At 40.8% G+C, this 17646-nt stretch overlaps 1 protein-coding gene across 1 annotated transcript in view; it reads right to left on the bottom strand.

Moving 5' to 3' along the window:
- Positions 1 to 1312: 1312 nt before the first annotated feature.
- Positions 1313 to 17646, bottom strand: part of FBLN5 (fibulin 5) — a 48459-nt gene continuing 32125 nt past the window's right edge. Inside the window, exons 5-11 of the mRNA XM_027885309.1 lie at positions 16825 to 16947; positions 13923 to 14039; positions 12880 to 12999; positions 10021 to 10143; positions 9341 to 9467; positions 6297 to 6492; positions 1313 to 4510 (exon numbers count right to left, since the gene is read on the bottom strand). Coding sequence (XP_027741110.1) covers positions 4349 to 4510; positions 6297 to 6492; positions 9341 to 9467; positions 10021 to 10143; positions 12880 to 12999; positions 13923 to 14039; positions 16825 to 16947 — 968 coding nt within the window. The 3' untranslated portion in view covers positions 1313 to 4348. The remainder of the gene's footprint in view (positions 4511 to 6296; positions 6493 to 9340; positions 9468 to 10020; positions 10144 to 12879; positions 13000 to 13922; positions 14040 to 16824; positions 16948 to 17646) is intronic.

The raw sequence follows: 17646 nt of genomic DNA, 5'->3' as shown, positions 1-17646 counted from the left end.
CACTTATTATCTCTGCATTGAAGAGCATCAGTCATGCAGATTAACACCAGCTGAGGGATTTGTCCACCCAGGATAGAGATTTATTTTAACAACAATGCCTGTCAGGTTTGAATAACATTAAAGCATACTTTTATTCTTTTTTTTTTTTTTTTTTTTTTTTTTTTTTTTTTTTTTTTTTTTTAAACATCTTTGTGCTACAACATTTCCATTGTGTTCTAATACAGCTACATGCTACAGAAGATATTCAGTAGCATGTTCTGTGAATAAGCCAGACTGGAGAACTTGCATGACCACAAAATGTACTGATTATATTGCTCTGCTTGCTCTAGACAGAGAAAAATTAATGTGTGAGTTCTGCTGATGCTGATACCATATTTATGAGACAAAAGAATTTGTCTCTTCTAAAAGTGAAGTCAAAAAAAGGTAAATATGAGTACAGGTCCCCAGCTGAAAAGGAGAGAGCTCTGTGTGAACGACCCTGGGCACTACACTCAGTAGTGGTGGGTGACCAGTCCTCAAAGAAGCTTAGTTATTTTCAGCAAAGGTATTGTAGTCAGAGAATCAGCAGTTAAAAAGCGATTCTGTGGGATCCAGCAAACTCTTAAGTGAAATAACATTTTGTTGTCTGTGTCAAAAAAGTCTAAATAAAAATATCTCAAAGCTAAGTAAGCCAGATGATAGGATCTGTTCAGCTCTATAACACTGGATCATTCATCTCCTGCCATTTTTCTCCCTCTGGCACCTAAGCCGACTAGCATGAATCACTTGGCTCATTTGTCAGAATAGTTTCTCCTTCCAAATTATGGTGATCTCTAGCAAAGATTACTGCCATTACTGCTTTCTTTTACCTTTATTCCCATTATTGCACTGACATTAGATGCTGTACAAATACACAGTGAGGGGCAGTCTTCCTCCTGAGGACCTACATTTAAACAGACATGACAGCTGACAGGCAGGAGAGGCAAAGAGCTGTCCCTTCCCTGCTTGGCCAGGGCGAGCAGAGCCAGAGGGAAGCTACACATACCCTGACCAGGGTCTGTGACCTCATCTGTGTGGCCAGAATACTGTCTATTAACCATATGGTAAAACTCCTTGTGTTGAAGACCCTCTGTAGTGGGTTAGAATAAAGAACCATTTTCTGAGCTGGCCTGGAATTCTGTCTGCTTTTAGGTAGTCCTGTCCTCAAAGGAGAACATGAATATATGCAGCAGTTGCAAGTTTGCATTTTTAACTTTCGTGCTGTAAAAACTGGGCATGCGTAGTCCCTGTTTTTATTTGGTGAGAATGGCTGTAATATATGAGCCTGCAATGGGCTATTGGAAACAGAGCCCTGACTAGGAAATGGAGAGTTTAGATGTTATAAACTGTTAGTAATTTATTATTTTGAGATTGGCATATATTTTGGCAAAGTTTAAGTTGGCTGGAGTGATAGCGAGTGATGAAAGATGTTATGGCAGTTGAGAAGTGGCTGAATTCCTTTGTTTCCAGACTTTTCACTTTTTTTTTTAGGGCGCAGACTGTTTATACAGAAAGTGTAATATTGTTTTATGGGTATTTGCTGGACCCTGCTAAAACCAAGCATTTGAGCTTTACTCTTTTAACAAAGTGTTTTGTTATGGAATTCCTCTGAGTTTTGATGTTTCTAAATGAGGGTTAAATCAGGTTGGTATGTGGGGGCCATGGGAGAACAGCCCAGAAGTGAGAAACTGTCTAATGTCTAACAGGGCTTCCTCTCCAGGAGGTGATGTGATGATAGGAAGAAAAGGCCTTCTCAGCTGGGCATGAAGAAGTCATAACATAGGGACACAAAGGGGGGCAAAAAGAGGCTTTTAAGCACCAGGAAAACTTCAGAGTTTGACATCTTCAGTGCAAGATCCTGCCTGCCCCTTGTCTGCTCTCTGGTCCACCAGAGCCTGCATGTTTCCTATGTTTTACTTCCATCATCTGGGACACATGAGCACTTTTAGACCAATGGTTATAAACTAGCATTCCTCCTTCCTGATCATCTCTGTTTTTCCCGCCAAGACTGTGGTATTTGATGAGACATGATACACTCAGGAAACAAATTCTTGTTTCTACTGTTTCTCTGCTCGTTTCCTTTGCATTCATCTCCTCCAAGTCAGCTACTCACAAAACTCATTGGCTTCCCGCCCTCAGCTTGGCCCACTAAACTCTGAAGTCAGACTCCAGCTTTTTTGTATTTACAATAAAGGACAACCTTGTACAGAGCTCTGAGCTGCAGCATCCTGGGATGTTGTAGCAGCACAGAGAAAACCTTTAAACCATTAAGAAACAGAAGCTGCTCAACTCAGCATTTCACTGCTGAAAGCATCAGGGCTTCCTTCAAGCTGAGGACAAGGAAAAAGAGCAGACTCTCTACTACAGCTAAGGAAAAACAACTTCAGACTAATTCACAAAGCTTTCTAGGAACAAAAATCAATTTTCTGATTGTGTCATGCAGTCTGTGTTGTGATAACTTTCCAAGTCTGTATTCTCCCATTTAATACTCCACTTTAATGAAGACCTAACATAAAGCTGCTACTCTGCTCCTGCCTGCTCACATTATAATCTTCATAAACTCCTTCTCCCAAGTAGCACTGAGCACTTCCAGTCCTCAAAAAGACGAAGGAAATGTTATCTTTCTGGCCCTAGCAATGCTGGAGAGCAAATAAGCCAGTAAGAAAAACCAAAGCAAAAGAGCTCGATTTAGACAAATTTAAGAACAAGGCATAGGGGCCCTCATCCAGACTAAAATAAAAGAACAAAGTGCCAATGGCTTGTATCTTCAAACTATACAATTTTTAATTTTTTTTTTCAAACTACTAAACATATATAGAGATTTGGCTTAGCACTGAGAGGCCTCAGCTGGAATACTTTTAACAGTTTTGGGCACTGTGCTTCAAGAAAGATGTGAACCAACTGGAGAGAATCCAAATGAGAGCAACAAGAATGATCAAAGGTCCAGAAAATGTGATGTATGAGGAAAGACCAAAAGAATTGGGTTTGTTTAGACTAGAGAAGAACAATCTGAGGGGAGACATGACAACAGTCTTCAGACACGTTAAAGACTGCTGCAAAGGGGAAGATAAACTGTTCTCTATTTCTAGTGGAAGTAGACTAAAAAGCAACAGATTATTGGAGATTCAGATTGGACTTCAGGAGAAACTTTATATTGGTTACAGCAGTTATACCTGAGAAAACAATGCCTGTGCAGACTGTGGGATCCCGTTGCTTGAGATTGGGGTATTGCTGCTTTGTGGTAGAAGCATAAATGATAAAGGTCCTAGTCCTTTTCAGCTTGTTTTCCCCAGTGTTAGGAATATAGAAGAGACACTGCAGGTGAAAAGAACAATTCATTTTTTTCTGAAGGAATTTGGACAGGTCTGACCTGAGTGGTCTTTGAACAGGAGATTAGTTGCAGCTATAACTACAGAGATAGTATTACGACCTGGTAGCCATTAGAAACTGTTTGTAACTATCACACTTAGGGAAAAATAAAATTCTGATTCTTTTCTGCTCCAAAGTCCCTACTGGAAATCATTCTGGAAATTATTCTGGCAGTGGAAGCCTGTGTCAAAGGTCTTGAGTGCAAATAAGTATACAATCCTAAATGTTGTGAAACACACCATCCAGTGATAGATTTCTGTGAACTCTGTTATATAGAAAGATTTAATAGAGGAAGGAACCCAAACATGTGACACTTTGTAAGAAAGTAAAAGATTACATAGTACAACATGTATTTTGGAATGAATTTAGAATGAATTTTAACTATAAAATAGAATCAAAGAAAAAACGGGTGAATCTAAGACAAATGCAGGGTGAATTGAGACAAAGTGCCTGACTGTTAATTCCAGAGATAATTGGGAATGCAAGTTAGGACTCCGGACATCCCTTGTTTTGATAGGTGGGGATTTTGTTTCTGTTTCTGCTTGTTTTTCTGCTTTCCATTTATAATGAAAAAAAAAAAAAAAAGCAAGATTGCAAAAGCCAGCTTTTTCCTCAGTTTCTTTGGTGCTTTTTGCTAAGCAGCCTTGGAGCTACAAAGGTTCACAGTCTTTCACATAGACTTATGCCCTAGAAGTGTTTACAGCAAAAAGAAGAGTCCTTAAAATACATGACCACATAGAGAATCACATGGGATCTGCTGACAATACATCTTCAGATGTTTGCATCCTGGTAGGGACTGTGCATGAAGAGGCCTCCCTGCTCAGACAGGCATAGGTCACCGGGTCTGTAGAAATAGTGATTTTGTTTGGAGCTGCTATATGTACTGGCTTTTGAGGAGAGAGTTCTGCAGAGGAGGAACTGTCTCTTTTGGTTTAATGTTTCCAGGGCACAAACTCAAGGTTTAGAAGGAGTACTGTGATACGAATATCCTCAGCCGGATGACAGAGCTTCCTCTGAAGTTGATGACGGTGTTAACAGTGATCATTTCCAAGTCCAACTCAACAGTACGGGGCCCCTTCACGGGACGGGTCATCACCAGAGTAGCACTGATCGGTCCTGTTTGCTGTGCACAAAACAAGAGAAAGCAGGTGAGATTGCCAAAACCAGCTCTTGAAAACTACTCTCTCACTATGGTCTTCAAGCAGCCAAAGAAGGTGTTTTCTGTTGCGTTGTTTGAAACCACTGCAACTGATAGGACAGAGCTTCATTTCAGCATTTGGCTCCTTTTCAGGGTTTTTATGAACTATCACTTTCTACAGTTTGTAAAGCCTTTGGGAATCCTGCACATAAAAAGAGCTATTGAATGTAGACACTATTGCCCAAATGGAGAAAGATGAAAACATGGATTTAGGGTGTAAACAAGTAGTGTCACCTTTTGTTAGTTTGTTTGTTTTTGTGAGATACTCTTTAGTTTGACGTAAAGGACAGCATTACTGTGAAGCAGTGAACACTGAGAAGGGGTTATGTTAACAGACCTTGGAGAACAGACGTTCCCATGGGAACAGTGTCCAGACTTGTGGTATGTTGTGTGTGTTAATGGCACAAACCTCACCCTCCGAAGAGAGCTTTGAATATGTGACGGCACTTCCCAAAACCAGTCTGGCCAGAAAAGTGGATTACATGCATTTAAAAATCAGAGCTGCTGACATTAAAATCAGAAATTTATGCAGACAAAGTGGGTCTTATTTTACCTTGAAACTGGGCATTTGTGTTCCCTTTGATCAGAGCAGGCTGACATAGCCATCAGGAGGTGCCGGGTGGGCTGCCCGGGGCTGGGCCTGATCCTGGTGCCTCAGTGTGGGACACGGTGTCCCTCCCTCCCAGCTCTGCTTGCCCACCACCCCAAGTGGCTGTGTGGTAAATCAACAGAACCAGCAAGCTGGGGCAATGGTGATGGGCTCTGGGGCCTCAGTGCCTGGTGGACTGGCCCAGGTGAGAGGAAAATGTGAGTGGAACTTTGCAACAGGAAAGCTCTTGTGAGATGTAAGAGATCGTAACAGGACCACTTGTCAATTCATGGTTTTGAAGCTTTTTCCTTTTCTTACAGTGGGAATCTGAGGCTTTTGTGAGGAACGTGTCCTGGAATCTATCCCACTACTGTCCATGAGGGAGGGGAACTGTCAGTAGTCACTGAACATGACTTTATGCGAATGTCAGAGCCAGGTTTTGCTTACAGCCAAGAATCAACCTCCTCAGTGTCACCACCCCTCATGGAGGGGCCCCCTTCTGTGCAGACACCCTCATCACCCTTGCATTGTCACTGGCATGGTAAGGATGACTGGGGAACAGAGAGGTCTTCTGAGGAAAACTCAGATTAAAAAAACCCACGTAGTTACGTTTCCTCTAACAGTGTCTACATAAAATGTGTGTTCTCAGTGAAAAAAATGGATAACACATTAAAGCAAGGAACCCAGAAAATCAATTCCTGGCATAAAGGGGTGGCGTTTTTGCTTACTTTTTTGTTTTTCACAATTTTCAATTTCCAATGAATAAAACAGACAAGACACATTGAATCTTTTGGTGACAATTACTGATTGTCCGTCAAATAAAAAACAGTTTGGCACAATAGTTTCTCTTGAGCATGGGAGACCTAAGCTATTCTTAGACATGGGTAAAACCCTGGACTTTCCTAAACCTACTGTGTCATAGGAGAAGTGTGTTTGCTTTGGGTAGGTTACTTTCCTGAGAGATCCAGCAGTTCCTTGGATCAGCACACTGGTCTGCACATCTGTGTGTAAAAACGCCTCATACTGACTAAGTGATATTCATTAAAAGCTGAGTTCTGCTGTCAGGACATTCAGCTGTAGAGAAGATATTCCATGTTTTCCCTCAGTGAGCGCTAGACTTACCCGCATGTAGAATTCTCTGCCCTCGTTCCCTGATTTGATTTGGAAGATGTAATAGGCTCCAGGATAGCGAGTTGTTGCTTGCATCTGAAAAATGTCTGAAGGCACAGACCTCCCAGACACCATGTCCATCACTCTGTACAGGATGGTGAACGGCTGATCTCTGCAACCGGGGTTTTCAGCTGGACACATGCAGCGGCTGATTGTCAGAGATAGAATTGACATTAGGGGTTACAAATCTCTGTAATATTTGATTCTTTATATGCAAATACAGATGCATAAATAAATAAATAAAGAATGTTGTTGACCAGCTAAAAGAATCAATGAAACTTGCAATAAGCTTTCTCACTTTTAATATTCTCTGTGTTGCTATTCTGGCCTACTTGTATCACTGCTTTCTTTTTCTTGTCTTCTAGGCCAAAATACCTTGGCATTCTTTATCTCCTTAGATCACTCAAAAATCTGTACTTTCTGTGGAGCAGTTCTGCAGGTGTAGAATACTCAGTACATATTTGTTCTGATAGTAATTTAAACTGAACTGTCCTCAAAATAATGTTAATTAATGGATCATTTCACTGATAAAGTTACCTAAATGTAGTGCTCTTTGTTTAAAAATATTTTGTATACTGCATGAAAACATACAGCGAGACATCTTGGATCAAACCAAAGCTATAACACCAAATGTAGACCTTTAAGGAAGAAGAGGATAACAAGCCAAGCGTACGACACTTCCACCAACAGCCTCCAATTGTTTGTGACTCGGGGAATTCTTGAAGCAAAGATATCTTCTTTGTATTCGTCAGCTCTTCATACATTTCTTATCTATCAGCTTCTCCAGCTTTCCCTTACACCCACATGTCTGTCTGGCATCCACAGCCCCCTGCGGCGAGGAGCTCCACAGTCCCCTTCATCTCTCTTTATCTTACGCTCCCAGCTCTTCTATTTGAAAGGAGTGCAGCCAGTCAATCCCTGCTCCTCCTCTTCATACAATTCAGGAACTCATATTTGTTCCTTTTCATAGCTGAAGTGTCCTAACTTAGTCATTTCTCAAAAGGAAGCTATTCCGTACTTTTGATCATCCTCATTGCTCCTTACGAACCTTTGTCCAGTTATATTTCTTTTGAGAGGAGGGGAAGGAACTGCACAGTCTCAAAGATGTGGTACACAATGGCATATGCCCCAAGGCTATTCCCTACAGACCAACACCTCAAATTCAGGTTGCTTTTCTGATCTCTAGTGAATACTGCAGATCACGGAACTAGAATAACCCTCAAATCTCAGTTTGGATGGATTATGATCATATCAGTGCTCTTTACTGAAATTGTGAATTTGGGCTTGTCTTTTTATTTTACGATCATCTACACTGAATTTCATCTGCCATTTTTATTGCAGTCATCAAGGCTTATTCTGCAATTTATTTCTACTCGCTCTTTTATCTACTGTCTTCAGGTACTGTTGCTGACTTTGACCATCTCATGGTTTATTCTTTTTCCCAGGTTGCTTATGATGGATCAGGTAAGTCCAGCTTAGACCTCTGAAGCAGAACTTCAGTGTGCAATTTGACAATTTAATACTGTCCTCTATTTATTTTTTATCTTTCAGCCTCTTATTCTTCTGTTCCAGGGACTACTCTCTGTTACTTATGGCTGCTTAATTTCCATAATAACTATGTGAGGGTCTTTTCAGAAGCCTCTGGAAACCCAGAGGCTGCATCAGTCCATGTGCCATAGCCACATGCTGCTGATTTCTTCAGAGAACTTAATAAAGTTGTGAGGCAGAATGTCCCTTTATAAAAGCCATGTTGGGGAATTTACTGGACAAGGGTCTTTCTGACTGTTTTTTCTATAAACCTCCACTACTGACACCAATTTCAGTCAGTTCATCTGGCATGGCCCCCATCAAGAGGCTTCTGGCATTGCAAACACCCAGTTCCTTCCACAGAAAACATAGATGCAAGGAATTCACTTGGCTTTTATCCTGTCTGCTTCTAGACATATGCTACAAATTAAATGCAGTCCATCTAGCCATGAGACAAAGCCACCAAACACAAAGCTCATAGACCAAGAGTTTTGCAAGCTGCTCTGAGAGGACTCTATAGTTGGGCTCTAGGGAATGTAGATACAGAGGCTTCAGATATTTCAAATTCCAGTCTAAGCCCACCTCTACCTGAAGGTAGGTAAGCCTGGAACTGGATAAACACTGTGTATCCACTCTTCAGCTGCCCTAGTTCAGAAAGCAGTGTAAATATATGAATAAATTATAATGGAAAGAAACTAATTCTTCCTCTCTTGCCTTTCTATGAAATACATTAGACTACCAAGCAAACACTTGGATTTGGTGCAAACACTATGGATGAAATAAAAAGGACTGCAATATAGAGAGATCAACCTGAAACTGAAATATTTTGAATCCCAGGCAAATACCTACAAAAATGTAGAAGAAACAGGCACTTTTTAGAAATGTGGGATTTATTTTTTACTTGCTCAAATAATTCCCAATTGAGATAGTAACAATGCTAACAGCCCCATCCAGACATATCCAATTTCTAGACAAGGGAGATCAGTCTGTGAATTATTTGGAACTTTTAACCTTTAGCAGTAGGAAACTACTTGCATCCTGCTATAACGATCATCTACTGTTTTAAAGTGCTTCCCAGGCATAAGCTAGTTACCGTTTACAGGAAATACTCATACTAATAAACAGGCTTCATTTGAGCATATGTGAAGTCAGTTAGTAATGTAAGTAAATGTCTCTTATTGCATCACAAACCTTGCTGTTTTCTCTACTAACTGATAATTCTTTTTCCAGTCTAACTTCCCACACATCTGAGCGTGATATCCTATCATATCCCACCTGGTCACTTGGTAAGGAATTGCAATTTATTATTTTTATAAAGCTTACTGGTGATAAATGCAGCAACAGCATGTATGTACAGCTCTCTAGACAGACTTCACGGCTGTGTCGTAATATTAGATCTCATTTGGTTTATTATAGATATGACTCTCACAGATAGAAGTTGCTTTTGTGGCTGTGGGTATGTTACTCACTTCTCATTAATCTGGAGATAAGGATCCTCGCATCGTACTGGGTCTAAACATTTATATTCTCCTGGGATATTGAAACACGTTTGCTGCGCAGTGCAGGTGAAGTTTCTAGTTTCACATTCATTGATATCTAAAACACAAGGAGAAAGAGAAAGGCTAAAGCAGAGAAATATGTACAAGACACCACTCCAACAAACCTGTTTTCATCTTAAGGAATTGCCCCAAAATTAATAAAACCCTTGCACCGTGAGAAGTGGCCTTTCTATAATTGTCTCCTCTTTAATGATCAGTTTTTACTCCATTCATTTATGCTTATTGGAGTGTTCCCATATGCTAAGTGCTGCAAAAAAAAAAAAAAAAAAAAATGGAAAGGAGTTGGCTGCTCAAGCTTTCTGACCTTAGAGAATGGCAAGAATAGAGACGTGAAGCAGAGAGAGCATTTGAGGTCTTTCCTGTGTAGCTCTTTCCTAGTCAATAAAGTCTTGCTTAAAACAACACACCAGTTCACCTCAGTGGGACTATTCACGTGATGACATTCTTACCAGAGTTACATAATTGGCCCTTATGAGTATTTCACTGCACAATGCCAAGACCAAGCATCTCAGTTCTTGAAAATCTCTTTCTAGGCACAGGATCTATTTTGTGGTCCCCTCAGGTTTTAAACAGTGCAGGAATGTTCTTACCTTGGCAGCTTCTACTATCGTCAAGCAAGTTATAGCCCGAAGGACAGATACAGTAGTAAGAACCAGGTCCATTCACACATTCGTGCTGGCAGAGGAACTCTGAGAAGCTGCATTCGTCCATGTCTGCAGTGGTAAAACAAAATTTAGTGTCTTTGGCTTTGCTGTCAAAAGGGAGTCCCACAGGCAGGTGGCCATCCAGGCTACCTGCCCATCACCCCAGCTGGAGGTTGGCACCCTCCAGCTCCCTAGAGCTCTGCAGTAACGTGGCAAAATGCTGTACAATGAGTTCTTGCTTAAACAGTTTTTTCCTAGGAAAACCAAAGCTGCAGCTGAACACAATGCATGGCTTTTATTTATTTATTTTTCTTTTCTAATACCTGTCACCAGTTGGCCATGTTTTCAGTTCTGTTTTACGTCAGAGATAGAGATACTCCAACAACAAAGCTGCAACTGTAATTTGAAAGGAAAGACTTGGCAGTAGTTTTCTTTTTTTTTTTCCCCTTTTTATTGAAGAGCGAGCTTCCCTTTCCCAGGGCCACATGGGTCCCAGCAGAACTCCTGCAGCCAGCCCCGTCTGTTTTATGTTTTTTAGCCTCTAGTCAGTTGCTTCCAAGTCATTCCAGCAAGACTTCAGAGCTCATCCCAGTCTGGGTCAGACCTACTGGAAGGCCCAGCCATCTCCCAGGAAACTGAGCAGTCTTTCAAATCTCTCACTGAAAGCAAAAATCGTGCTCTTTTCCCCTTGCACTCGTGAACCGACCAGTCATTGTGTTCTGCAGAACTGTGCTCAAGTGAGAAAGACAGACTTCAGAGCTGCACGTGGAGGCATGGCTGACTGAGGGGAGAACACATGTGAAGGCGCTAGACTGAGGGAGGCTGCCATTAATCATTTCCTTATTTCCCTGTTCAGGGAAGAAAGAAACAAAGGCCAGAGACCCAGCCAGGAACTCCCAAGTTCTTATTCCCAGTTCTGACATGTTGACTCTTCCAGGCAAATCACTTTTACTCCTCAGATTGAATTTCCCTTTTTTCTAAATTGGGCTCAGTCCATTTATCCACTTCTGGTGGTTTGTGCAGAGGGATTGGAAAGTATTTGAAGTCCAAATATGTTAAAATGGCTTTATGGCTGAAATCGCATTATCAAAAGGAAGATAAAAAGAAGCCTACAGATATATAGTCCTTTTATTGTGCAGGTTTCCCCAGTGAGTTTATTGAAATAAATATCTTCCTGACAAAATACGGACTTGAGGGCTGATTCCATTAAGTGACTGAGATATCACTCACCCCCTCAAGGCATCCTAGCCCAGACCTCAAGCACATTGGATTTGTATGACCAGTGCCCAGCTGCTGTCAAGTGCTGAGGGACTTAGAGCCCCAAGGGTCCCACGTTCCTGCTGCTGAGCCCACAGAGTTCCTAAACACTTCTGGCCTTCTGTTGACTATGTGCAGACAACAAGATGGAAGGCATTTCAGAGCACATCTAATGCACTTGGAAGACCTCTGTGATTAGAAAACAATGTCAGGAAAGCCAGGTTGAAATCTCTTCCTGTCTCCTTGAAGTGGGGCAGGGATGCCTTCCATCTTCAGGCTAAGTTGGCTGCTAGGCCATGGACTAATCCAGCTCCTGTTGAAGTACATCTGAGTCCTGTCTCATAGGAGTGTTCTCCTAACAAGGCGTTCCCTTTGCAAGCCTCAGAGGTGTCTAGCGACTGTTTGAAGGAAGCTCATCCAGAGAAATTTGACCTGCTCTGACAAACATTTTCTTGCATAGGATTGTCAGAAAAAGATTTTCTGCTTTAAATCTGGGTGGTGGAGAGTTCCTTTTGCTGGCTTAGCTCAGACATGGATGAGCAAGCACCACCTTCCATGGCATTGGAATAAACTTATCTCATTCAGGCCTCCAAGTAGCTCAGGAGGTGAGCACATAAAAAGGTGCAGGAGTCTAACTTAGAAGAAGAAATTCCATTAGAAAGCAGAAAACTCAGGTTAGGTCTTGCAGTATAAATGTTAAATGCTTAAGACCCTTTAAAGGGTCTTTGCTCTTTCCCTCATAATAAAGAGTTTTGCAAGGAAAAACATCTTGGGAAACTCTAATCTGTACACACACTGCATCTCACACGTCTTCTCTCTCTGAAACAGTATGTTACATCTGTTTACTGTAACATAAAATATAAGTATTTTCCAGTGCATTTTTCCTTCCAGGCAATATTGGCTGAATTCTGTAATTTTATCAGGTTGTAGGAACATTAAGCAAATAAATAAGTTTTGCCTTCAATTAAAATGATAAGATAAAAACAAAAACAAGAGAGGAAAAACTAGTGACATAAGCACAATTATTCTGCTATGTGCTGAACAGATCAGCAATGGCTGTACTAAGAAACCATATATTGTTTCTGAAGTGTGGCCAGAGCCATACAGGAGAAACTGGGGAAGGTTTCAGGCAGAAGTGAGCAGCCATAGGAGCAAGAGGGATACATACATTCAACAGACAAATGGAAAAATGCTTTATATGAAGTATTTCATTAATCATGGAAGAATGTTCTAGGACTATATCTGCTTTCTCTAATAAAGCTTCCTGTTTAGCATTACAAAGTGTTTTCTTATGTTTTGCTGTTACCTTGGAGCTTTTGAATGTTTAGCTTATTTCTTTAAAACCATTTGCAGCCCTCCTCCACTGAGCTTTTCTGGGTATTTGCTGTGTGCTATAGCTGGAAAGAAGATCATATGAGTTGTAGCTTCCCTGCTGCTAATCATGGATCAAGGCAAAAAACTTTTTTAAAAGTATGTACAAAGTAATACCTTGGAAAAAGTAAACTTAATACAAGTAAAGAAACCAAAATGGTAAATAAAGACAGTTACCACTGCAGTTAACTCCGTCAGCTTCCAGTTCATAGCCAGGTTCACAGCGGCAGAGGAAAGAGCCATACGTATTGACGCAGGTCTGAGTGCAAGGGTTTTCACTGGTACATTCGTTCACATCTGTGGGAAACCAATGCCAAATGCATCACTGACTTCTCCCCAAACTTTATTTTCAATTTTTTTTTTTTTTTACTGTAAAGCATTTCAAAGAGATTAGCTGTGCAGTCAGAATGATTTTTTCTGAAAAAACATAACCAAGTCAGTGTTGTTTATTGGGATTCAGGTTGATGCTTGGGAATAGCATGCTGGAAACACACTGAAGCATTTTGGAATGTTTTCAACCCAAAAAAAAAAAAACATGGAAGATGGGGATGAAATATTTATTACAATTGTTTCTGGTTTTATCCTACACTTTTAAAACCATTGAACCAATACTGTCATAACAGACCTGAGACAAAATACTCAGTGTTTCCTGAGGAAGATAATGCAATGAGGAAGGACCCTCATGAAAACCTTGGGCTAAGGTAAAAGCAATTTTTTTTCCTTTTAGGACATTAGCAGCTTCTGGCCAGAAGCACAGACCTTTTCCTGCAGCATATGGGAAGATGCTCTCTCCTTCACTAGGAAGTGACTATGTGAAGAGGCTGAGTTGACTTCGATTGAGGTAACACATCACAGCAAAAGATGGTGTAATGCTCAGGACCCCAGTCTGGAACCGGGGAGACTCTAACATAATTTATTTGTCTGACAAAGTTTTCCTGCCTCATATTTTAATAGTAAATTCAGTGCCTAAACTCTTGTCAGTTTCAGCGAGTTGAGTGAATTGACGCTTGGGCCTCTGTGCATATTTCTCCCGATACACCCGTCATGTTGCGCCTGTACCACTTCAAGGTACTGCGAAATTACAGAAATATCTGTCTGACAAACCTACGAACGTTTTCAAAAGCAACAATGGGAATATTACTTGTGTTCTAAGAACTAAATTTTAAGGGTGTTGCTGAATTGGGACCAAAGCCTTCAGTCACGGTTTACCACACACATACCTTGGCACGATCTTCCATCGTCATTGAGGGTGAAGCCTGGGTTGCAGGTGCAGGAGTAGGAGCCGGGCACGTTGGCGCACAGCTGCTGGCAGTAGCCGTAGCGACATTCATCTATATCTGCAGAGGGCAAGCATGAGAAGTAGAGTGGTCTGCATTTTCATGCATGATACATCTGCATTTTCACATGCAGATACAAAGCAGCAAAACCACTGAGTTAACAGTACCAATAACACAGAAACAACCCAGCATACTGGTTATGGATGTAAGAGCCGAACTTCCAGGTCTTCAGATATGGAGTTATATTAAGATACATTTCTCACCAGTAGAATATATATTTTTATTCACATCTGACATCTATCAGTATGTCTGATGAACTGACAGTCATTGCTGTAATCTTCAGCTTAATGTGAATCAGGAAGCCCAGTCTGTTCCTTTAAGCAGCTACCTTAAAGCATACTTGATTGCTGGCACAGCCCACCAGCACAAGCACAGCCAAAATTGCAATGAAATTTTGCCAGAATCAAGATAAAAACCTTTTTTGCTCCACATATACCAAAGCTACTCACTAGAAAAGAAGTGTTTGTTACTAAAGGCTTCTATTTATAGTGAGGATATTCTTTATAAGCTTTTTTCCCTAATAGTCACATTCACATTTTATATGGATTTTTAACTGACAAATTATAGACTGTGTAAACAGTTAATTTAATGCCAAAATAGCAGCTTGGGCTGAATTGCAGCATTAGCAATGCATGCAACTCACAAGCACAAGAAAATGCTGTAAGACATGTAAGATGGTAAGTGTTAGAATCTTGCCCCATGACTAAGAACTGAAATGAAACACCTGGAGTAGTTGTCCTTTCCAAGGTTTACATTTCTGTTAGTATCAACTGGCCTTTGATTTATGGAGATTTTTTTAAATGGCTGCTCTCAAAGCTTTGAAGCCAAGTTTGTGCAGTAGAAACTCCAGTGCATTATCTCCAGTCAGGTAACAACATACCCTAAAGGCTGGGTGAGCCACGGTGAGTACACCAGCAGTAGGCTTGGCCCAAATCCTGAGAAAAGTGACATGTGTTTTAAGTAAATTAATACCTCATTTCACTGACACAATGCATTACTTTAGATACATGCTTTGTCTTTTGCAGGACTGTAATCTCAAGAGTGCTACATTTTGGAGATAATGACTTTTACTGGGCTTCTTCTTGTGGATGTATCAAGTGGATATGGTTGTACTGGCTCATCTGTGTAAACTTTACAGGGATAATTGCAGCAGATAGAAGTGTAGGGTTCTGTAACTGTGGTTTACTAACAGTGCATCAAAAAAACCTGTCTCTAAAACCCAACTCAGCCCTCTGATTACAGTATATTTTCTTTTACTGTTTTATGATAGCAAAAATCACTTCTCCAAAGCCAGTGGAAAGTATGGAAAACTGAGATTTTTTTACACTTAGGGAAAAATATAGCAACTCTAAACACAATTCGCTTTTCACTCTTTGCATTGCCTTGTAATAACCCACCCCATGATTGCTGAGTTGGGTAATACTGGGATGTTATTGCCTATAATAATTTTGATAAATCATTTCAGCAATGCAGTCATTTCAGTTCTCTGGTATCAAGCAGCAGGGTGTTTTAAATCCATGCCCAAATCCTGAATGCCACACAAAACCCTGTCATTTGGCCTGTAACTGGAAGAAGTAAGTGGGTAACCGAAAAGGTGACGCAGAGCAGAACCCCCCTCCCTGCTCTCCCTCATCCCCCCCATCACATACGGCTGTACAACCTCCAGCACAAGCTTTTTTCCTCCCAAGAGAAGTTGATTTATCAGAGATTAAGAAGCAGGGGCCTTGGAGACTTCACACTCCAGGGGATCTACAAGACAGTGACTCCCTGAAGTGGCTATGGCTGCACAGACCGCAGCTTGGACAGGGCTCAGCTCTGTCCCTGCCAGGTGAATTACAGAGCAGCTGTTTGCAGTAGTTGGGAAAGCAGTCATGAGTGAGTCCTTCACTGAATTGGTACTTGGGAGGAGAAAGCTGGAAAATAACTGGAGATGGTCCAGATATGAATGGGCAGGAAAAGCCCATTCTCCTTCCAGTGGAGGTGTTGTGACGGGACAGTTCAGCTCTGCCGAGCTGGCAGCAAACAGCCAGCTGTTTGAAAATATTTAGAGAAAAATTATTTAGAGGAAAAAAATAATAATGAGCAAACTTCTCTTTAAAAAAGTTGTATCCTATTTCCTAGGTCTTATCTTTTTACCTAAAATTAACATCTACATCATCAGCCCCATGGCATATCAAGTGTGGGGAATGGGCTGGAGGAGAGGGGAGATGGAAGGTTTTCTTGTGCTGTTTGTTGAGCATTGTTTTCTTCAATAGGACTGAGATAAAAGGATGAACAGGACATTGCTGCAAGGAAAATAATAAAATTGAAATAAAACTTCTTGGAAGCTACTGAAACAGCACCCAGTTCAGAGGTAATTTTTTTCTGACCTCCAAGTGAAAGAACTGGTTGATTCTAGGGATTTACTCTCAGTTCTATTTCTTGGTATCAAATACAGATCCCTTTGGGTCCCCACTGTCACAGTGAGGAAAGAACAGCTCTGTTTAGGAAAAAATATTTTTGTATATGTACTTGTGATTGATCTTACATGAAAGGGAATCCTTCAGACTGGGAATATGAAAATCCCACCTATTACATGGATGCTAATCAGATGGCATTTACATCTACATTTTTGTGCCAAAAGGGAGTCTCTCTGCCAAGCATACCATTGGCACTTACAAAGACAGAAGACAGTGTCCACATAGCTGAAGGTTTAACTGTGTACTTGACAGAAATGCTTAGTGACATTATTTCAGAGATCCACATGTTCACAGATGCTAAAATACCATATCACACAAGGATTTACCTAAACACTGGCCTTCTAACAGCCAGTAGCCTTCAGTGCAGGAACAGGTATAGCCCCCCTCAGTATTTATGCAGATCTGGGTGGGATTACACTGGTGAGAATCTGAAGCGCATTCATCCACATCTGCAACACAGAAATAAAGCAAGAAAATATTAAAAATGGCAACAACAACATTCACAATGTACAGTGTGTACACTGGCTCCATGCAAGGAACCAAAGTGTGGAGGAGTAGAGACAACGACCATAACCTGAAGGAAGATTCACAGTAATAAACATCTGAGGGCAGTGAGGACTGAGGGTGCCCATCAAATCTCTCCCTTTTGCAGATAACCCAGAGTTTCTCAGAGTTCATCAGGGAAGATCTTGCATTATCTCAAGCTTTTTGTTACTTCCACATTTGCTTGGTTACTGAGCTGGGATTTCCATGCTCAGGAGCCCTAGGGAGAGGCTCCTGAAAGGGCTGTACAACTTCACTGAAGACTAAGAGATGAACAGCAGTTTGAGAGATCTACAAACACAACTCAGACATATAAAAAAAATGACTTCCTACCCTCACCAATGGAGACTATCTCACTGTAACTTTTCAGACAGAAGGTTCCACCAAGATCAACCCTTACCTGACCAAAGAAAATGTATATGTCCCTGGAATCAATTTCCTGACAATAAAACTATTTTCTTTTAATTTATCCCCCCAACCTTTATTGGTTTTAATGTATTTGGGGTTTTATTACAACCCTTTAGGGTGTTTTTGTTGTGGGCGCTTTTTTTTTAATTTTTTCCTTTTTTTTTTTTTTTTTTTTTTTTTTTTTTTTTTTTTTTTTT

The sequence above is a fragment of the Empidonax traillii genome, unplaced genomic scaffold (assembly GCF_003031625.1).
Source record: "Empidonax traillii isolate 1590-97213 ecotype Southwest subspecies unplaced genomic scaffold, ASM303162v1 scaffold164:size861626, whole genome shotgun sequence".
Classification (NCBI taxonomy): Eukaryota; Metazoa; Chordata; class Aves; order Passeriformes; family Tyrannidae; genus Empidonax; species Empidonax traillii.
This window is presented reverse-complemented; position numbering and strand designations above follow the sequence as displayed.